This window comes from Cherax quadricarinatus, chromosome 23, assembly GCF_038502225.1.
Source record: "Cherax quadricarinatus isolate ZL_2023a chromosome 23, ASM3850222v1, whole genome shotgun sequence".
NCBI lineage: Eukaryota > Metazoa > Arthropoda > Malacostraca > Decapoda > Parastacidae > Cherax > Cherax quadricarinatus.
Genome location: NC_091314.1, coordinates 19,146,031 through 19,169,149, shown reverse-complemented (window position 1 = coordinate 19,169,149; position 23,119 = coordinate 19,146,031). Strand labels below are relative to the sequence as shown.

The 23,119-nt window shown below is 38.2% G+C and overlaps 1 protein-coding gene across 2 annotated transcripts in view; it reads right to left on the bottom strand.

Moving 5' to 3' along the window:
- Window positions 1–23,119, bottom strand: part of LOC128685746 (tyrosine-protein phosphatase 10D-like) — a 506,322-nt gene that overhangs the window by 52,660 nt on the left and 430,543 nt on the right. For both annotated transcript variants that reach the window (XM_070087994.1, XM_053772367.2), the window contains exons 18-25: window positions 19,485–19,679; window positions 17,843–17,959; window positions 17,508–17,667; window positions 7,245–7,462; window positions 6,892–7,087; window positions 6,252–6,432; window positions 5,672–5,924; window positions 1,872–2,000 (exon numbers count right to left, since the gene is read on the bottom strand). In XM_070087994.1, the coding sequence (XP_069944095.1) occupies window positions 1,872–2,000; window positions 5,672–5,924; window positions 6,252–6,432; window positions 6,892–7,087; window positions 7,245–7,462; window positions 17,508–17,667; window positions 17,843–17,959; window positions 19,485–19,679 (1,449 nt within the window). The remainder of the gene's footprint in view (window positions 1–1,871; window positions 2,001–5,671; window positions 5,925–6,251; window positions 6,433–6,891; window positions 7,088–7,244; window positions 7,463–17,507; window positions 17,668–17,842; window positions 17,960–19,484; window positions 19,680–23,119) is intronic.

The following is a 23,119-nucleotide window of genomic DNA, read 5'->3' as shown; positions in this document are numbered from 1 at the left end:
TTTGAACTTAGGCAAAAATCGAACATTTCTGCTACTTTGAGCTCAATTTCAAGGTACTTTTCATTGTGAAACCAATAAAAATCATCTCAATTTCCGTAATATGTCTTCCATTCTATAAAATGAGACCAGGAAAACTAGAATACAACCATAAATAGCATACGAAAATACACTGCAAAGTCACTGTTTTAAACCAAAAACACGGTCAAAGTTTTTTTTTTCTCATTATGCATTGTGTGCTGCAGGATTTTTTTTATACTGCACACACTGACCACATAGACCCATTATTTCATATGTAGGCCTACCAGCTTTCTTTCGCTACATTTGAAGGCACTAGAATTTATGCGTACTAGTACAGCACCAACCCTGATGTGCAAGCCGTACTAGTACAGCACCAACCCTGAAAAGGTTAAAATAGGACTCTAAAGTTGGTGGAATCACCAATGTGTAAATTAAGCTGAAAACATTAATTTTGTGCCCGAGTAGTTCCGTAAGTTTTCCATCAAATTCTTTTACTTTTCGTGCCATAACCCAACAAAAAGCTGCTGTGCAGATGATTACCAGCTCCTGTGCCAACAGCACACCCCATCACTTTTCAAAAGCCTGAACCTACTAAATATACAAGATATACACTGATATTATTGTGCTTACTATATATACAGAACATTATACAAGGCACAAAGCACTCTTCAACATCTCTCGTGTCAGTCTCACACTATGCAAAAATGCAGTGAACATAAAGGGCCCGAAGATTTGAAATTCACTACCTGATCAGGTAAAGGATCCCCTGACTACATACAAATTTAGGGCTATGCTTAAAAATCATCTCATCTCTCAATACTAACCAAACCAACTTCTAATCAATTTGAAGCAACTCTCCCAAATACGTATTATATTATATGACCTCTAGACCTAGGTAGTAGGTTGGTAGACAGCAACCGCCCAGGGAGGTACTACCGTCCTGCCAAGTGAGTGTAAAACGGAAACCTGTAATTGTTTTACATGATGGTAGGATTGCTAGTGTCCTTTTGTCTGTCTCATAAACATGCAAAACTTCAGGTACGTCTTGCTACTTCTACTTACACTTAGGTCACACTAAACATACATGTACAAGCATATATATACACACCCCTCTGGGTTTTCTTCTATTTTCTTACTAGCTCTTGTTCTTGTTTATTTCCTCTTACCTCCATGGGGAAGTGGAACAGAATTCTTCCTCCGTAAGCCATGCGTGTTGTAAGAGGCGACTAAAATGCCAGGAGCAAGGGGCTAGTAACCCCTTCTCCTGTATATATTACTAAATGTAAAAGGAGAAACTTTCGTTTTTCCTTTTGGGCCACCCCACCTCGGTGGGATACGGCCGGTGTGTTGAAAGAAAGATGACCTCTAGTCTATTAAAACATCTGACAATCCATAAAATATTACCGTCTGAACCAGTAATTGAAATATTGTTTTTATTATGTGCAACTTCAAAATAATTATTCTTATAAACCTCAACCTTGACTACCTTACATTAGTATTGTGATAAAATAAAGATATATTAAAAAATTAACCAATCTTATCTTGTCAAGTCTTAAATAGTTATTATGTACTAGGATTAGTCTGCCTGAAATGCCCCAGCATGATAGTGGCTTTCTTTGTACATAAATCAAAATTATAATTACACATTGTAACTTTTGCAAAGAAATAAAATCTTTATTATTTGTTCTTTTATTCTTTATTCAGAAAAAGTTTGTCTAACATTCCAGATTTTTTTTTTTTTTTTTTTTTTGGAACAGTGGACACTGAGAGCAATATTAATTTTGGGGGTCTGGACAGTGAATGGGCTATGGGACTACTTTATTTCCCAATGTTATTGTAAAAAAGAAATATACCTTTTCAATACATCGTGTCAGCATGACTATAGCACGTGAGTTGCTTTCCCAGCACATTCTCCAGAAGTCATCGCGTGTTGATGGTAAAGGACCTTGCGTCACTATAAATTCTCTTGGTGAATTATATCCCTGAAAACAGACAGATTTTTAAATTTATTAGTGACATCTAAACTGTTGTATCTGAGTGCCTCTGCAAAGACTGTGATTATATATAAATGATGATATAAGTGGGAAACAGCCAGTGTTAAAAGAACATACAGGCAAGGGGTAAAATAGATGGAACTGATGGGATGATGACAGAAATGTTAAAAGAAGGTAGGGATATAGTTTTGGAGAGGTTGGTACTTTTGTTCAATAAATGTATGAAACAGGGGAAGGTACCTAGTGATTGACTAAGAGCATGTATAGTTCCTTTATATAAAGGGAAGGGGGACAAAAGAAACAGTAAAAATTATAGGGGAATAAGTTTACTGAGTATACCAGGTAACGTGTATGGAAGAGTTATTATTGAAAGAATCGGAGGTAAGACGGAAAGCAGGTTCTCAAATGAACAAGGAGGTTTTAGAACGAGTAGAGGATGTGAAGATCAAGTGTTTACATTGAAGCATATTTTTTTTTTTTTTTTTTTTAACAAGTCGGCTGTCTCCCACTGAAGCAGGGTGACGCAAAAAGAAAGTCCCCAAAAAGAAAATACTTTCATCATCATTCAACACTTTCACCTCACTCACACATGATCACTGTTTTTGCAGAGGTGCTCAGAATGCAACAGTTTAGAAGCATATACATATAAAGATACACAACATTTCCCTCCAAATTAGCAATATCCCAAACCCCTCCTTTAAAGTGCAGGCATTGTATTTCCCATTTCCAGGACTCAAGTTCGGCTATATAAAAATAACCGGTTTCCCATGAATCCCCTCATTAAATATTACCCTGCTCACACTCCGACAGCTCGTCAGGTTCCAAATACCATTCGTCTCCATTCACTCCTATCTAACACGCTCATGCACGCTTGCTGGAAGTCCAAGCCCCTCACCCACAAAGCCTCCTTTACCCCCTCCCTCCAACCTTTTCGAGGACAACCCCTACCCCGCCTTCCTTTTCCTACAGATTTATATGCTCTCCATGTCATTCTACTTTGATCCATTCTCTCTAAATGACCAAACGACCTCAACAACCTCTCTTCAGCCCTCTGACTAATACTTTTATTAACTCCACACCTTCTCCTAATTTCCACACTCCGAATTTTCTGCATAATATTTACACCACACATTGCCCTTAGACAGGCCAGCTCTACTGCCTCCAGCCGTCTCTTCACTGCAGCATTTACAACCCAAGCTTCACACCCATATAAGAGTGTTGGTACCACTATACTTTCATACATTCCCTTCTTTGCCTCCACAGATAATGTTTTTTGTATTCACATATACCTCAAAGCACCAGTCACCTTTTTTCCTTCATCAATTCTATGATTAACCTCATCCTTCATAAATCCATCCACTGACACGTCAACTCCCAAATATCTGAAAACATTCACTTCTTCCATACTCCTCTTCTCCAATTTGATATCCAATTTTTCTTTATCTAAATCATTTGATACCCTCATCACATTACTCTTTTCTATGTTCACTTTCAACTTTCTACCTTTATACACTCTCCCAAACTCGTCCACTAACCTTTGCAATTTTTCTTGAGAATCTCCCATAAGCACAGTATCATCAGCAAAAAGGAACTGTGTCAATTCCCATTTTGTATTTGATTCCCCATAATTTAATGCCACCCCTCTCCTGAACACCCTAGCATTTACTTCTTTTACAACCCCATCTATAAATATATTAAACAACCATGGTGACATTACACATCCCTGTCTAAGACCTACTTTTACTGGGAAGTAGTCTCCCTCTCTTCTACACACCCTAACCTGAGCTTCACTATCCTAATAAAAACTCTTTACAGCATTTAGTAACTTACTACCTATTCCATATACTACTTGCAGCATCTGCCACATTGCTCCCCTATCCACTTTATCATATGCCTTTTCTAAATCCATAAACGCAATGAAAACTTCCCTACCTTTATCTAAATACTGTTCACATATATGCTTCAATGTAAACACTTGATCTACACATCCCCTACCCACTCTAAAACCTCCTTGCTCATCCACAATCCTACATTTTGTCTTACCTCTAATTCTTTCAATAATAACCCTACCATACACTTTTCCTGGTATAAGTAAACTAATTCCTCTTTAATTTTTTCAATCTCTTTTGTCCCCCTTCCCTTTATATAAAGGAACTATACATGCTCTCTGCCAATCCCTAGGTACTTTCCCTCTTTCATACATGTATGTGAACAATATTTAAATAAAGGTAGGGAAGTTTTCATTGCATTTATGGATTTAGAAGAGGCATATAACAGGGTGGGTAGGGGAGCAATGTGGCAGATATTGCAAGTGTATGGAATAGGTAATAAGTTATTAAATGCTGTAGAGTTTTCATGAGGATAGTGAGGCTCAGGTTAGGGAGTGTAGGAGAGAGGGAGATTACTCTCCAGTAATAGTAGGCCTTAGACAGGGATGTGTAATGTTACCATGTTTGTTTAGTATATTTATAGATGGGGTTGTAAAAGAAGTAAATGCTAAGGTGTTGTGGAGAGGGGTGTGATTAAAGTCTGGGGAATAAAATACAAAATGGGAGTTGACACAATTACTTTTTGCTGATGATACTGTGCTTTTGGGAGATTCTCAAGAGAAATTGCAAAGGTTAGTGGATGAGTTTGATAAGGTGTGTAAAGGAAGAAAGTTGAAAGTGAACATAGATAAGAGTAAGGTGATGAGGATATCAAACGAGTTAGGTAAAGAAAAAGTGGATATCGCATTCAGATATTTGCGAGTAGATTTGTCAGCAGATGGGTTTATGAAGGACGAGGTTAACCATAGAATTAATATAGGTAAAAAGGTGGGTGGTGCACTGAGATATCTGTGGAGACAAAAAAACATTATCCATGGAGGCAAAGAAAGTAATATATGAGAGTAAAGTGGTACTAACACTCTTATATTGGTGTGAAGCATGGGTTGTGAATGCTGCAGCAAGTAAAAGGCTGGAGACAGTAGAGATATCGTGTCTAAGGGCAATGTGTTTTGTAAATATTGTGCAGAGAATTCATAATGTGGAAATTAGGAGGTGTGGAGTTACTAAAATTATTGTTCAGAGGGCTTAAGAAGGGTTATTGAGTGGTTTGGTCATTTCGAAAGGATGGAGCAAGATAGGTTGACTTGGAGGGCATATTAATCTGTAGTGAAGGGGAGGAGAGGTAGGGGTTGTCCTAGAAAAACAATGGCAGAAGGGGAAAAGAGAGGTTTTGTGTGCAAGGGGCCTGGACATGCAGCAGGCATCTGTGAGCATGTTACACAGCAGTGAATGGAGATGAATGGTTTTTAAGACCTGACGAACTGTTGGAGTGTAAGCAGGGTAATATTTTGTGAAGGAATTCAGGGAAACTGGTTAGCCAGACTTGAGGCCTGGAGATGGGAAGTACAATGCCTGCACTTTAAAAGAGGGGTTTGGGATATTGGCTGTTTGGAGTGACATCTAAACTGTCATAACTGGGCACCTCTGCAATGATGGTAAAAGAGTTTCTTTCTTTTTTCAAGTCACCCTGCCCAGGTTGGGAGACAGTCCTTGTGTTAAAAAAAATTAAGACATAAGAAAGAAGATACAGTAATATTTAAGAGGTAGATGCACTAAGTGCATGGAATATACAGTATAACTTAGCAGCCATAATGAAATTCAGAGACTTACTGGTACATAATTTGCATTAATATAATCAGTGCCCTCTTCATCATCAGTGGGTTGTAGTTTGAAACGAGAGTGGTCATAAGGAAGAATATTGGTAAACCGGTTTTTAGGACGATTGACAGGCAAATCAGCAGCATTACGCTGAAGATCATGTCCAACATGCTTGAGTGCTTCGTATTCTTCAGAAAAGTGATATTCTGAGTCAGCTGCCATAAATCTATAATGTGCAGCAAAGTCCTTCAGTTTCACAGGACGACTGTAGAAACAAAATCATTATTAATTTATTTACTGGAAATGATGTTATTTTTAAGGTGTTTATGAGCATCAATAACTTTAATATACTGTACAGACACCATAACAAGCACTGTAAAGGAAATAAGCATCAATTCCAAAATTATTAATCTACAACTCTTTTGTGTGACTCATACCTTGTATTTAGTCTTTGGCTACAAGTTAAAAACCACTGAACAAGAGGCATTATGTAAAATAAACAAACAGTACATTTAATGAGAGCATTATTTACACCAATGATTCTTTCTTCCATATTCTTACTACAAAGTAATTATTATTTTTCAGTTCTTACCTTGTTTCAATAAGAGAATCTGGAAGTGAGTGCATGTCTCCATCTTTCCTACTAGGATCCATAGTCTTTTTTGGGAAAAGACAAATTCTGCGGCGCCTCATAACCATAACCACCACAACCACTACAACAAGCACCAACACCGGAACAGCCACAGCCAGACCCACATTACCACTTTCAAATTCTACAAGAAAATCAATAGCAATTTAAATATTTTATTTTTAACTATAACAAAACATATATCCAGGAGGTTCTAAATGAAAGCATCAAGAATGTATGGCACTCAGGGGCAGATCTACTATGAAACTAATGAAGCTTAAGCTTCAGGACCCCTAATCCTGGAGGGGCCCCAGAAGCGAGTTTAGTCCACATTGCTTAAAAGTTCTGGGTCTACTATATGAGAAGGGGTTGCAAAGGGCCCCCCCTATAATAGTTCAAGCTTCAGGGTCCCAAAATGTAGGTCTGCCACTGATGACACTTAGATAAATTTAAAAACAGACAATGAAAATAAGATTAGCAGAATATGTTAGCAAGAGAGATATTCATACTCACAACTGTGGATGTATACAATACCTGAGAAAATTTTATATGAACTACAATGTTTAAGAATTAAGTATAAGTGGTTGATTTAAAATAAACTTACCAGTAGTTATAGGGTGGCTGAAGTAGGTATCAGCAAATTTGTCCCTAGCTGTATAGGCCCGAATCTTTACCCTATAAGTAGTTCCTGGCTTAAGTCTTCCATTACAGTAGCCAAACCGTACCTCACAGTTTTCCTCAGTACCAATATCAAAATCCTCTACAGATGTGGTGTTGAATGGGTAGTATGGTTCTGTTACCTATAATGTAATTTAATTATTTTCCAGTTAGTTAAATGAAGTGGAAGAACAGTAAGAGAATTCCTCTGATAAAGAAGGTTATCAACATACAGACTAAATTTTATATACATATGGCATACTGTACAGTATAATCAATCTCACAGGAAACTTAACTGACCTGGTATGGAGGCCAAATAGAATAGCTCTGTACATCTCGCCAAGATGGCATCTCTAATCCTCTTGAGATTTTGGAATCATCCTCAGCTACAATAATACTGTATTCAATAACTTGTCCATTCTCATTAGAAAAGTAGTTCTTACGATATCGGATACGAATTGTTGTAGAAGTGCGAGACACCTCAGTAGGGAAAACTTGATGGCTGGGATCAGGTGGAGCTGTACATGAAACATGTATTTATCATCAGATATTACAAAACTGCACATACAATTAATTTTTATATTTTAAGTTTTCAGGTGTGATGTATGGAAGCATACTGTTAATCTTTCTGAGGTATGACCAAGTGTATGACATGCAGCAGGTTTCTAAATTCTTTTATAACCACAAAAAAAAACGTCATTAACAGATTTTGGTAATTTTGGGCAAAAAAATTGGCCAGATAAATGCTTTAATTATTAACAAAATGTCAGGGCTGGCATATGATCAACGATAAAAGTAAAAAAAAAAATTATCTGATTGGGCCATCCTGCCAACTACTCCAGAATGAGTTTCCAAACTATTATCACTCAATATTATTTCAGATCAATAAGTATAGTGAAGTAAAACAAGCTGTATTATTAGACAAATTACTAAATTTAATTTAACACTGTCACAGAATTTTTTAGTAAATTTTAATTGATTTTTATTTTTTTCTTCATTATTACAAGATCTGATAGGAGTGAGTGGAGGCAAATAATTTTTGGGACTTGATGAGCTGTTGGAGTGTAAACCAGGAAACATATGTGAAGAGATTCAGGAATACCAGTTAGCTGGACTTGATTTCTGGAGGTGGGAAGTACAGTACCTATACTCTGAAGGAGGGGTTGAGATATTTGCAGTTTGGAGGGGCATCTAAACTGTAGTAACAGCATGCCTCTAGCAAGACTGAGATGGATGGTGAATGATGGTAAAAGTGTTTCTTTTTTGGGTCACCCTGCTTCAGTGGGAAATGGCCAGTGTTAAAAAAATAGTAAAGTAGAATAATTAGCTTTAAACTTTATATCAGATATATCATTGTAAATTGTGAATTCATTACCTCTGTAACTTGCTCAGCTATCAAAACTTTGGAGTCCAGTCCCTGGACCAATTATGTACCTCTGTAATCTTTTGACTACCGCCCACAGGATGGGTATGGGGTGCATAATAAACATATTAAACTAAACATTTAGGATTACATCAGATCTGATCCTTAATCACTAAATCATCCACATTACTGGTCCTGCACTGCCATACTGAGCACATAATCAATATTTTACCTCTAATACTTTCATGAACACACCAGCCATCTCCTGGTGACCCAAAAAAAGGAAACACAGTCACTAACATTCATTCAATAGCTGTCTTGTCCAAAGTTTGCAGACACATCAATTCAGATTACTTTATGAACTGCAACATCACCCCTCCTATTGCAAGCACTACTTCCCACCTCCAGAAATCAAATCCAGCTAACTGGACTTGATTCCTGGAGTTGGGTAGCAAGTTCATTTAAAAATATTGTTAGTACTAGAGTATATTAAGTTTAATTTATTAAGAATAAATACAATACAATGCCATTCTTTACTTCAAAATTACTGTACATTCAACAGTATACAATAATCTGAAGGCCCATAAGAAGTACAGCATTTTGGGCAAAACTTAGTCTAGTCTTAAAAATCTACATACCGGTATTTTTATTTTTATTTTTAAGGCTTTAATACCTGGTATTAATAGTAACTTAAAAAAAAGATACAAGTTACAAGATAATTCATGAATTAAAAAAATAAAAATTGTGATTGTCTACATATAAAAAGATGAGTGGTACTTGTTTATTAAGTTACAATACAAAGCAACGTAATGCAATATAAGTTCTCTAAAGATCGTTTCAGCAGACATGGATAATGAAAACTGGTATAAACCTTGGTAATAAATACCGACAAGTTGGTTTAGAAAGACACGTAAGCAAACACTATAACATATTTATTAGAAAACGTTTCGGTCCTGGAACCTTGATCACTTCTAACATACAGAGGTAGAAAGACATTATATATATAGGCGGAGAGTGAGATGTGACGCACGTGACCTGAGGAATGTCATAAGAACATAAGAATGGAGGAACACTGTAGAAGGCCTACTGGCCCATGCGAGGCGAGGGTAGACGATGAGATCACGTGACTCCTGTGTTGTTGGGTTGGTGCTGCTTAAGTATCATGTATGCCAATGTTTTTGAAATTTTGTAGTTTCCAGTGTTGCGTTCTATAGTGTCGGTGACGGTGATTAGTGAGGCTTCTAGGCACCGTCGGCGTCTGAGGTCTGGTTCGGTGAGAACGAGTTGTGCCTCGTTCCAGTTCATCAAATGCCCCGTGGAGTCTCTGTGGAGGACACAGGCGTACCTTACATCGTCTCTGTTAGAGGCATTTCGATGCTCATTCAGGCGGACTGCAAGATCTCTGCCTGTCTCGCCTACATATTTCTTGGGACAGAACCCACAGGGGATAGTGTAGACGCCTGCTGTAGAAGTTAGAGGTGTGGGGCTGCGTTTAGTAGTGAGGTCTTTGATAGAGGATGTGTTTATGGTGGAAACGTTGATGTTACTCATACCAAGTGCCCGGCGAGTATTCGTGGCAACATCGCCACATGGAAGTACTATGAACTGTTTAGGGGGCTGTTCCATGGGCGGTTTGTTGAGGATAGCTTGTGCCTTGAGTCTGCAATCTCGGATGAAGAAAGATGGGAACTGAAGGCGTGTAAAGGCTTGTGTTATGTAAGTGCATTCTTCTTCTAGAAAACAAGGGCTGGAGATGCGAAGAGCTCTCAAGAAGAAGCCAATGAGGACTCCTCTCTTAGTGCGGGTATCTTGGTGTGAATAAAAGTGTATAAGATCGTCCTTGTTGGTAGGTTTTCTATACACTTTGAAGAGAAGTTTGTCACTGTCGGGAGATCTGCACAGTAGAACGTCGAGGAAAGGAAGTTTGCCATCATTTTCGAGTTCAAGTGTAAACTTTATTGATGGTTCAACTGCATTGATCTTGTTGAGAAGGGCCTGGATATTGAGACGTCTCGGATAGAAAACCAATATATCATCAACGTATCTTAGCCAGGTAACGGTGTTGGGAATGAGGGTGCTGAATTTCTCTGTCTCCAAGTTTTCCATGAAGAGGTTGGCAAGCACAGCACTGAGCGGGCTGCCCATTGCCATCCCAAAGCATTGTTTGTAACAGTTGTCCTGATACTTGAAGAAGTTGAAATTAACACACAGTTCCACTAGATTGATGAAATCTAGAAGAGGTAAAGGGAGGTCGTGGTTTTCAGTGAGCCTCTGTCTCAGAATGTTGATTGCAGCGTCAGTAGGAACGTTGGTAAAGAGGGCTGTGACATCGAAGGAAGCCATGCTTTTGTTTTTGACATTCAGGTTGGAAATTCGGGAGAGAAGGTCACCTGAGTGTTTGAGGTGGGCTTGACTGATAGTGCCCAGAAGCGCTGAAAGGTATTTGGCAAGGTGGCCGGCTAGTCTGTGTGGTGCACTCCCTATGCACGAAGTGATAGGCCGTAGTGGGATGCCAAGTTTGTGTGTCTTAGGAAGGCCATACAGGCGTGCTGGTTTCGGTTGACCTGGTAAAAGTTTAAGTAGTTTTTTGCCAGACTTTCCTTCAAAAGGCTCGTAGCATCTTACGAAAATCAGAACAAGGCAAAAAACTACTTAAACTTTTACCAGGTCAACCGAAACCAGCACGCCTGTATGGCCTTCCTAAGACACACAAACCTGGCATCCCACTACGGCCTATCACTTCGGGCATAGGGAGTGCACCACACAGACAACTCCCACTTTGTGTGTGATTCTTTATCTTTTAACTCCACGCCTCTTGCCAAGACCCTCACATTTACTTCTCTTACAACCCCATCTATAAATATATTAAACAACCACAGTGACATCACACATCCTTGTCTAAGGCCTACTTTTACTGGGAAAAAATTTCCCTCTTTCCTACATACTCTAACTTGAGCCTCACTATCCTCGTAAAAACTCTTCACTGCTTTCAGTAACCTACCTCCTACACCATACACCTGCAACATCTGCCACACTGCCCCCCCTATCCACCCTGTCATACGCCTTTTCCAAATCCATAAATGCCACAAAGACCTCTTTAGCCTTATCTAAATACTGTTCACTTATATGTTTCACTGTAAACACCTGGTCCACACACCCCCTACCTTTCCTAAAGCCTCCTTGTTCATCTGCTATCCTATTCTCCGTCTTACTCTTAATTCTTTCAATAATAACTCTTCCATACACTTTACCAGGTATACTCAACAGACTTATCCCCCTATAATTTTTGCACTCTCTTTTGTCCCCTTTGCCTTTATACAAAGGAACTATGCATGCTCTCTGCCAATCCCTAGGTACCTTACCCTCTTCCATGCATTTATTAAATAACTGCACCAACCACTCCAAAACTATATCCCCACCTGCTTTTAACATTTCTATCTTTATCCCATCAATCCCGGCTGCCTTACCCCCTTTCATTTTACCTACTGCCTCACGAACTTCCCCCACACTCACAACTGTTGTGCAATGTGTTTCTTACATAATTTTGAAGAAAATATAATACTAGATGGATAAATGAAAATGTCTATACCTATATTTTATAGGTAGTAGGTTGGTAGACAGCAACCACCCAGGGAGGTACTACCGTCCTGCCAAGTGAGTGTAAAACGAAGCCTGTGATTGTTTTACATGATGGTAGGATTGCTGATGTCTTTTGTCTGTCTCATAAATATGCAAGATTACAGGCATGTCTTGCTACTTCTACTTACACTTAGGTCACACTACACATACATGTACACATTTATTTATACACACTCATCTGAGTTTTCTTTGATTTTATCTTAATAGTTCTTGGTCTTATTAATTTTCCTTTTATATCCATGGGGAAGTGGAATAAGAATCTTTCCTCCGTAAGCCATGCGTGTTGTAAAAGTCAACTAAAATGCCGGGAACAATGGGCTAGTAACCCCTTTTCCTGTAAAGATTACTAAAAAGAATAAGAAGAAGAAAATTGTCAAAGTGGGAAGTCTGAATGTGCGTGGATGTTGTGCAGATGATAAGAAAGAGATGATTGTGGATGTTATGAATGAGAAGAAGCTGGATGTCCTGGCTTTAAGTGAAACAAAGCTGAAGGGGGTGGGAGAGTTTCAGTGGAGAGGAATAAATGGGATTAGGTCAGGGGTTTCAAATAGAGTTAGAGCTAAAGAAGGAGTAGCAATAATGTTGAAGGATAAGCTATGGCAGGAAAAGAGGGACTATAAATGTATTAATTCAAGGATTATGTGGAGTAAAATAAAGATTGGATGTGAAAAGTGGGTTATAATAAGCGTGTATGCACCTGGAGAAGAGAGAAGTGTAGAGGAGAGAGAGAGATTTTGGGAAATGTTGAGTGAATGCGTGGGGAGTTTTGAATCAAGTGTGAGAGTAATGGTGGTTGGGGATTTTAATGCTAAAGTGGGTAAAAATGTTATGGAGGGAGTAGTAGGTAAATTTGGGGTGCCAGGGGTAAATGTAAATGGGGAGCCTTTAATTGAGCTATGTGTAGAAAGAAATTTGGTAATAAGTAATACATATTTTATGAAAAAGAGGATAAATAAATATACAAGGTATGATGTAGCACGTAATGAAAGTAGTTTATTAGATTATGTATTGGTGGATAAAAGGTTGATGGGTAGGCTCCAGGATGTACATGTTTATAGAGGGGCAACTGATATATCGGATCATTATTTAGTTGTAGCTACAGTTAGAGTAAGAGGTAGATGGGAAAAGAGGAAGGTGGCAACAACAAGTAAGAGGGAAGTGAAAGTGTATAAACTAAGGGAGGAGGAAGTTCGGGTGAGATATAAGCGACTATTGGCAGAAAGGTGGGCTAGTGCAAAGATGAGTAGTGGGGGGGTTGAAGAGGGTTGGAATAGTTTTAAAAATGCAGTATTAGAATGTGGGGCAGAAGTTTGTGGTTATAGGAGGGTGGGGGCAGGAGGAAAGAGGAGTGATTGGTGGAATGATGAAGTAAAGGGTGTGATAAAAGAGAAAAAGGTAGCTTATGAGAGGTTTTTACAAAGCAGAAGTGTTATAAGAAGAGCAGAGTATATGGAGAGTAAAAGAAAGGTAAAGAGAGTGGTGAGAGAGTGCAAAAGGAGAGCAGATGATAGAGTGGGAGAGGCACTGTCAAGAAATTTTAATGAAAATAAGAAAAAATTTTGGAGTGAGTTAAACAAGTTAAGAAAGCCTAGGGAAAATATGGATTTGTCAGTTAAAAACAGAGTAGGGGAGTTAGTAGATGGGGAGATGGAGGTATTGGGTAGATGGCGAGAATATTTTGAGGAACTTTTAAATGTTAAGGAAGAAACAGAGGCAGTAATTTCATGCACTGGTCAGGGAGGTATACCATCTTTTAGGAGTGAAGAAGAGCAGAATGTAAGTGTGGGGGAGGTACGTGAGGCATTACGTAAAATGAAAGGGGGTAAAGCAGCTGGAACTGATGGGATCATGACAGAAATGTTAAAAGCAGGGGGGGATATAGTGTTGGAGTGGTTGGTACTTTTGTTTAATAAATGTATGAAAGAGGGGAAGGTACCTAGGGATTGGCAGAGAGCATGTATAGTCCCTTTATATAAAGGGAAAGGGGACAAAAGAGACTGTAAAAATTATAGAGGAATAAGCTTACTGAGTATACCAGGAAAAGTGTACGGTAGGGTTATAATTGAAAGAATTAGAGGTAAGACAGAATGTAGGATTGCGGATGAGCAAGGAGGTTTTAGAGTGGGTAGGGGATGTGTAGATCAGGTGTTTACATTGAAGCATATATGTGAACAGTATTTAGATAAAGATAGGGAAGTTTTTATTGCATTTATGGATTTAGAAAAGGCATATGATAGAGTGGATAGAGGAGCAATGTGGCAGATGTTGCAAGTATATGGAATAGGTGGTAAGTTATTAAATGCTGTAAAGAGTTTTTATGAGGATAGTGAGGCTCAGGTTAGGGTGTGTAGAAGAGAGGGAGACTACTTCCCGGTAAAAGTAGGTCTTAGACAGGGATGTGTAATGTCACCATGGTTGTTTAATATATTTATAGATGGGGTTGTAAAGGAAGTAAATGCTAGGGTGTTTGGGAGAGGGGTGGGATTAAATTATGGGGAATCAAATTCAAAATGGGAATTGACACAGTTACTTTTTGCTGATGATACTGTGCTTATGGGAGATTCTAAAGAAAAATTGCAAAGGTTAGTGGATGAGTTTGGGAATGTGTGTAAAGGTAGAAAGTTGAAAGTGAACATAGAAAAGAGTAAGGTGATGAGGGTGTCAAATGATTTAGATAAAGAAAAATTGGATATCAAATTGGGGAGGAGGAGTATGGAAGAAGTGAATGTTTTCAGATACTTGGGAGTTGACGTGTCGGCGGATGGATTTATGAAGGATGAGGTTAATCATAGAATTGATGAGGGAAAAAAGGTGAGTGGTGCGTTGAGGTATATGTGGAGTCAAAAAACGTTATCTATGGAGGCAAAGAAGGGAATGTATGAAAGTATAGTAGTACCAACACTCTTATATGGGTGTGAAGCTTGGGTGGTAAATGCAGCAGCGAGGAGACGGTTGGAGGCAGCGGAGATGTCCTGTTTAAGGGCAATGTGTGGTGTAAATATTATGCAGAAAATTCGGAGTGTGGAAATTAGGAGAAGGTGTGGAGTTAATAAAAGTATTAGTCAGAGGGCAGAAGAGGGGTTGTTGAGGTGGTTTGGTCATTTAGAGAGAATGGATCACAGTAGAATGACATGGAAAGCATATAAATCTATAGGGGAAGGAAGGCGGGGTAGGGGTCGTCCTCGAAAGGGTTGGAGAGAGGGGGTAAAGGAGGTTTTGTGGGTAAGGGGCTTGGACTTCCAGCAAGCGTGCGTGAGCGTGTTAGATAGGAGTGAATGGAGACGAATGGTACTTGGGACCTGACGATCTGTTGGAGTGTGAGCAGGGTAATATTTAGTGAAGGGATTCAGGGAAACCGGTTATTTTCATATAGTCGGACTTGAGTCCTGGAAATGGGAAGTACAATGCCTGCACTTTAAAGGAGGGGTTTGGGATATTGGCAGTTTGGAGGGATATGTTGTGTATCTTTATATGTTTATGCTTCTAGACTGTTGTATTCTGAGCACCTCTGCAAAAACAGTGATAATGTGCGAGTGTGGTGAAAGTGTTGAATGATGATGAAAGTATTTTCTTTTTGGGGATTTTCTTTCTTTTTTGGGTCACCCTGCCTCGGTGGGAGACGGCCGACTTGTTGAAAAAAAAAAAAAAAAAAAAAAAAAAAAAAAAAAAAGTCTATATTAATGTAAAATAAGACATTTAATGTGCCCAAGAGTGATTATTATTGGTATTAGGTAATGTTTTCCCTCCGCCTGGCAACCACATGTCCATAGCATATAAACGGCATGTTTATATGCTATGTAACGTGTTTCTTATATAATTTTGAAGAAAATATCATAAATGAATTAATGAAAATGTCTATATTGACATAAAATTAGACATTTAATGTTCCCAAGAGTGATTATTATTACATACTAGAGAGATGTGCTCATGGAGAATGTAAACAAACCGGGTGGCCGTGCCGTATTTGGAAGACCACTTGCCATGTAGAAAGTTTTGGTCATAATTTGAGATTGCCGTATTAGCGGAATGCCATTAGGCAAAACACCGAAAAGCAGGGCCCTACTGTACATATCTGTTTTCCGACCTCTACAGATGCCATCCTGCTGAACTGGCCCTTATACACAACATTGTATCTATTTATGCATGCTTCTCAAAACAGTGTCAAATGCTCTAATCTTCAGAACCCTTCCAACCTACATTGACTTTGGCCATTTCCTAACCACTTCTGACCTAACTTTGGCTGTCTTCTAATCTGTCTTCACCTTAAATGACTTCTGTTTTACTTTTGTCTCTTATTTACACCTTCATAACAATACAGAACACACCCTGATGTCACCAAAGTTTCATCTTCAATTTATGGACTAGTTGTAAATTCATTTATTATTAACCCTTTGAGGGTCCAAGCCATAGATCTATGCCTTGTCCACAGAATCCAAGAATTTAAAAAAAAAATTATTTTTTTCTTATAAAACGGAAGAGAATTCTTTTCTGAAGGTAATAAAACAAAAGGTATGAAATTTGATGGAAAACTGATGAAATTACACTCGCGAATTTTACTGCATCAGCGACATTTACGCATCAGCGATTTTGCCCACTTTGACTCCTATTTTAGGCCAATTACATTATTCCAGTAGAACAAATTCTTAGCTATTTTGCTAGTATTATTTCTATTTTATCGACTTAGCACAAGAAACTGCCCTATCAACTATTTCAACTACCCAATTAAGTGATCAGAAATTGGTAATTTGACCAATTTCACACAAAATTCCAAATATTCCAATTTTAAAATAGGGTCCAGAATAAACTGTGCAGGAATTCCTGGCATAAAATAACATTTCCTCTGTTTATTAGATATATTTCCAGGCTTTACAGATGAATTCCATTTTGATTTTTTATTTACATAAAGAATTTTTATTCACACCAAAAAAATAGAAGATTTACTGTTATGCAATACTGTATAACTTTATAAATAATATCAGCACATTCATGAGCATATACAACCTACTAGTTGATGTGTACTGGATGCGTGACGTCATTTATTTACTATGAACATCAGCAAAAATCGAACATTTTCGCTAATTTGAGCTCAATTTCAAGCTATTTTCAGTACTAAAACTAATCAAAATCATCTCTATTTCTGTAATATATCTTCCATTCTACCAAATGAGACCAAGAAACCATAAATACAAGTGTAAAAACCATACAAAAATACACCGCAAATTCGGTGTTTTAATCCAAAAACACTGTCGCAGTTTTTTTTTCTCATTATGCACTGCGTGCTACAGGATTTACTTTATGTGGTGCAAACTTACCACATACGTAGATCCATTCTCTTATATCTAGGCCCAAATTTACTGCCCACAGCTTATCTGAGTGAGCTGAGCTCATGGCGTAGAACTATGGCTTAGACCCTGTGGACAAGGCGTAGATCTATGGCTTGGACCCTCAAAGGGTTAAAATCAAAACTTTTCCCCAGAATTATTTTTATGTCATAAATTTCATGTTTTCTTGTTTCTCAACAAGGTTAAAAAATATTCTTATTCTGCATAAACACAACTTACCCCATATTGGCATGGTCTGCTCCCAGTACTTGACACGACCAGAACCAATTTTCGTTCTAGCTTCAATTTCAAAAACATAAACTTGTCCAGGAATAAGATTTGTAATAGTCCCCTCCAGTTCATCAGGCCTAAAGTGCCGGGCAATAGTAGATGAGGAACCCTAAAATGATAACAGAAAAAATTAGTACATATATTAAAGTGTTATTCAAGTGAACATAAAAATTGCTAATAATGTCAAAATAAGTGGGAATAATTATATTAAAACAAAAACAAATGAAACTGGTTATGACTATAATTTTTATAAAAAATTACTGTACACAAATTTTCAATCTTACCTTGATTCCATATTTTATGGTAAACCCTAAAAGAATTCCATTTTGCTCATCTAGAGGTAATGACCATTTGAAGGTAATCAAGCTTGGTTTGATTCTATCTGGGGAAAACTGGGCCACCTAGACAGAAAACTTTATTAGAAAGTGAAGGTAAATTCTAATAACAAATGTACAAACAAGGTAAATAAAGAAACAACTGCAAATTCATGGTAAAAGAAAACAAAAGTTCTAATCATTTACCAGTACTGCACTTGCACCAATGATACAATACGATATTTATTTCTTTAAGTGGTACAAATAATGTGGTTTACATGTAATAAACATTAGTAGGCCCAAAATAAAGCCACTAATTATGTACTGCATTTCAGCAACTAATCATACAGCTTAAATGTTACTTTAGAACTAGACAGACTATTAAGTAGGACTTTTTATGCAGTTAACTACAATAAGAAAGGTAGCTAATGGCAAATAGACAGTTACAAAAGAATTACATATTATTTCAAACTGAGTCAATGATCTTTAGTTTTGTGGAGTGACTGAATAGAGATGGTGAAGATACAGCAAGTTACGTATTTAGTTACAATAGAAATACAGTGTGACAAGATAATTATTAATTTTTTTTTTAAACACATCGGCCATTTCCCACAAAGGCAAGGTCACCCAAGAAGAAAGAAAAACCCAAAAAGAAAGAAAAAAACTTTCATCATCATTCAACACTTTCACCATTATTCATATATAATCACTATCTTTGCAGTGGTGCTCAGATACAACAGTTTAGATTTCCCTCCCAACAGCCAATATCCCAAACCCCTCCTTTAAAGTGCAGGCATTGTACTTTCCACCCACAGGACTCAAGTCTGGCTAACTGGTTTTCTTGAATCCCTTCACAAAATATTACCATGCTCACACTCCAACAGCTCGTCAGGTCCCCAAAACCATTCGTCTCCATTCACTCCTAACACACTCATGCACACTTGCTAGAAATCCAAGCCTCTTGCCCACAAAACCTCCATTACCCCCTCCCTCCAACCTTTCCTACAGATTTATAAGCTCTGAAAGTCATTCTACTTTGTTCAATTCTCTCTAAATGACCAAACTACCTCAACAACTGCTCCTCAGCCCTCTGACTTTTAGTAACTCACACCTCCTAATTTCCACACTACAAATTCTCTGCATAATATTTACACCACACAATGCCCTGAGAAAGGACATCTCCAGTGCCTCAGCCTCCTCTTCACTGCAGCACTCACAACCCATGTTTCACACCCATATAAGAGTGTTGGTACCACTATACTCTCGTACATTCCCTTCTTTGCCTCCATGGATAACGTTATTTGTCACCACAGATACCTCAAAGCACCACTCACCTTTTTTCCTTCATCAATTCTATGGTTAACCTCATCCTTCGTAAGCCCAATGTGATATTCAATTTTTCTTTATCTAATTATTGTTATTATGATAATCAAATTGAGTGCTAAACCCATAAGGGTCAGAAAGTGCTGCATACCAATAAAAAGAACAATTTACACATTGAATCACAAAGTGTCATACTACAAAATTACCATTAATGTTGTAGTAATCAGTAGTAATCTATAGCTATAAGACACACAATTTATACAATAGACTGAGGTATAGTGTTTCTAACCTTTCCAGGAGTACTCTCCCTAGTGGTAAATGTGGCTGACACAGGTTTAGACTGCCTCATGATGATATGGTCCAGGCTACCAGCACGTGTGAGAACAGTGAATGTGTAGTTACGGTGGGGACGAAGACGCGAGATGGTGATGGAATCATAGCTGGTGCTGTTAGTGATTAGCTCATCTTCAGTCAAGTACTGTACCTGCAGAGGAAGGGTCAAATTGATGTAAGGTTAGTTTAGCCACCTGAACAGTACAGGGATTAAACTAGGTTATGTAGCTCACTTCAGATGCTAATTCTTTTAAAATGCTCAGTGACTTTTTTATACAAGTACACTGCACTGATTTTTATTAAGCTTCATATTTAAGACACAATTCTATACATAACAAGGAAAGCTGAGAAATGCAGACTCTTTTATACATCATTTTCTAGGAATAATCTATACAATACACTAGAACTCATGTCAACGAGTGCCCACTCATTAATGTTCTGCTATTCTTAAATACTATCCTTCCATGCAACAAAGTGCTTTACAATTTTTCCCCCCACTTTAATAGGACAATTTTCTCATTTTTCACATGATAATTAACATTCAGGGACATCTTCTTTCAACGTACCAGCCGTATCCCACCAAGGCAGGGTGGCCCAAAAGGAAAAACGAAAGTTTCTCCTTTTAAATTTAGTAATATATACAGGAGAAGGGGTTACTAGCCCCTTGCTCCCGGTATTTTAGTCTCCTCTTACGACACGCATGGCTTAGGAGGAAGAATTCTGTTCCACTTCCCCATGGAGAATTCAGGGACATATTAGTATTTAACAAACCTGAGTACATAGCCATCCCTAATAAGATGAAAGGTAGAAATGCAACTTACTATACAAATGAGATGCAATGTAAAAAAATCATTAACACTAGAGATTCATATGGTGATTATATATTTGCACAACTAATATCAACACTAGAATTTTATTACAATTGAAGCTTTATAAAGAATCCCACATACTAACAAGTCTCCAGCTTCCCAAATAGTAAATAATATGTACTCCTGTCTGCTAATATCCTTGGTTACTACAACCACAAGAATCTATATTATAGAAGAAATTGTGACCAACATAAGCAGCTCCTGATAAAAAGGAGATATATGTACTGCCAGGAAAACTGACCACTACTCCACTTTAATAATTACTAACATGATAAAGTGCTTGCTACTTTAGAACAAAAACTTTCTTTCTTTCTTTCAACACTTGGCCGTATCCCACCGAGGCGGGGTGGCCCAAAAGGAAAAATGAAAGTTTCTCCTTTTACATTTAGTAATATACACAGGAGAAGGGGTTACTAACCCCTTGCTCCAGGCATTTTAGTCGCCTCTTATGACACGCATGGCTTACAGAGGAAGAATTCTGTTCCACTTCCCCATGGAGAAAGACAAAAACCATTTAACAAATATCTTTACCACTTCTGCATGAGAAGTAGCCTTATTAACCCTTTCAGGGCCCCCAGGCCCTCTCCCAGACTTGTTCTCAGGGTCACCCAAATTTAAAAAAAAAAAAAAAAAAAAAAAAAAATCCTTATGAAAAGATAGAGAATCCTTTCCCGATCATAATGACACCAAAAGTATGAAATTTGATGGAAAACTTGCGGAATTATGCTCTCACGAAGTTAGCAGTCTCGACGATGTTTACGCATCGGCGATTGCGCCCACTTTGAGCCCTATTTTCAGCCAATTCCAGTGTACTAATCAACAAAAATCATAACTTTTCGCTAGAACTTCATTTTTTCTATCGAATCAGTACAAGAAACCACCCATTTACCGATTTCAACTATCCAATACAGTGGTCAGAATTTAGCAATTTTGCCAATTTTACACAAATTTAAAAAAAATGTCAATTTCCAAATAGGGTCCAGAATAAACAAGAAAGACATTCCTGGCACTAAAATAACATTCCTCTGTTCATTTGTCACGTCCCCACATCCCTCTTACATTCTTTTGCTTTCCACTTTGAATTTTTATTCTCACAAAAAAATAGAAGATTTACTGTTATGCAGACTACTGCATTAGTGTAGAAATGGTATAAATAATATCGGCACACTTGTGAAAGAATATCAGACTCACCAGCTGACGTGCATTGGACGCTTAACATGATTTGTTTACTTTTGAACTTTGGTAAAAATTGAACGTTTCTGCTACTTTGAACTCAATTTAAAGGTACTTTTCATTGTAAAACCAGTCAAAATCATCTCAATTTCTCTAATATGTCTTCCATTCTATAAAATGAGCCCTGGAAAACTAGAATACAACAATAAATACCATACGAAAATACAGTGCAAAGTCGCTGTTTTAATCCAAAAACACAAAGTTTTTTTTTCTCATTACGCACTGTGTGCTGCAGGATTTTTTTTATACTGCGCACACTGACCACATAGACCCATTGTTTCATATGTAGTACTACCAGCTTTCTCTCACTAGATTTGAGGGCGCTAGAATTTAGGCATACTATTATTTTTTTTATTTATTATTATCACACTGGCCGATTCCCACCAAGGCAGGGTGGCCCGAAAAAGAAAAACTTTCACCATCATTCACTCCATCACTGTCTTGCCAGAAGGGTGCTTTACACTACAGTTTTTAAACTGCAACATTAACACCCCTCCTTCAGAGTGCAGGCACTGTACTTCCCATCTCCAGGACTCAAGTCCGGCCTGCCGGTTTCCCTGAACCCCTTCATAAATGTTACTTTGCTCACACTCCAACAGCACGTCAAGTATTAAAAACCATTTGTCTCCATTCACTCCTATCAAACACGCTCACGCACGCCTGCTGGAAGTCCAAGCCCCTCGCACACAAAACCTCCTTTACCCCCTCCCTCCAACCTTTCCTAGGCCGACCCCTACCCCGCCTTCCTTCCACTACAGACTGATACACTCTTGAAGTTATTCTGTTTCGCTCCATTCTCTCTACATGTCCGAACCACCTCAACAACCCTTCCTCAGCCCTCTGGACAACAGTTTTGGTAATCCCGCACCTCCTCCTAACTTCCAAACTACGAATTCTCTGCATTATATTCACACCACACATTGCCCTCAGACATGACATCTCCACTGCCTCCAGCCTTCTCCTCGCTGCAACATTCATCACCCATGCTTCACACCCATATAAGAGCGTTGGTAAAACTATACTCTCATACATTCCCCTCTTTGCCTCCAAGGACAAAGTTCTTTGTCTCCACAGACTCCTAAGTGCACCACTCACTCTTTTTCCCTCATCAATTCTATGATTCACCTCATCTTTCATAGACCCATCCGCTGACACGTCCACTCCCAAATATCTGAATACATTCACCTCCTCCATACTCTCTCCCTCCAATCTGATATTCAATCTTTCATCACCTAATCTTTTTGTTATCCTCATAACCTTACTCTTTCCTGTATTCACCTTTAATTTTCTTCTTTTGCACACCCTACCAAATTCATCCACCAATCTCTGCAACTTCTCTTCAGAATCTCCCAAGAGCACAGTGTCATCAGCAAAGAGCAGCTGTGACAACTCCCACTTTGTGTGTGATTCTTTATCTTTTAACTCCACGCCTCTTGTCAAGACCCTCGCATTTACTTCTCTTACAACCCCATCTATAAATATATTAAAC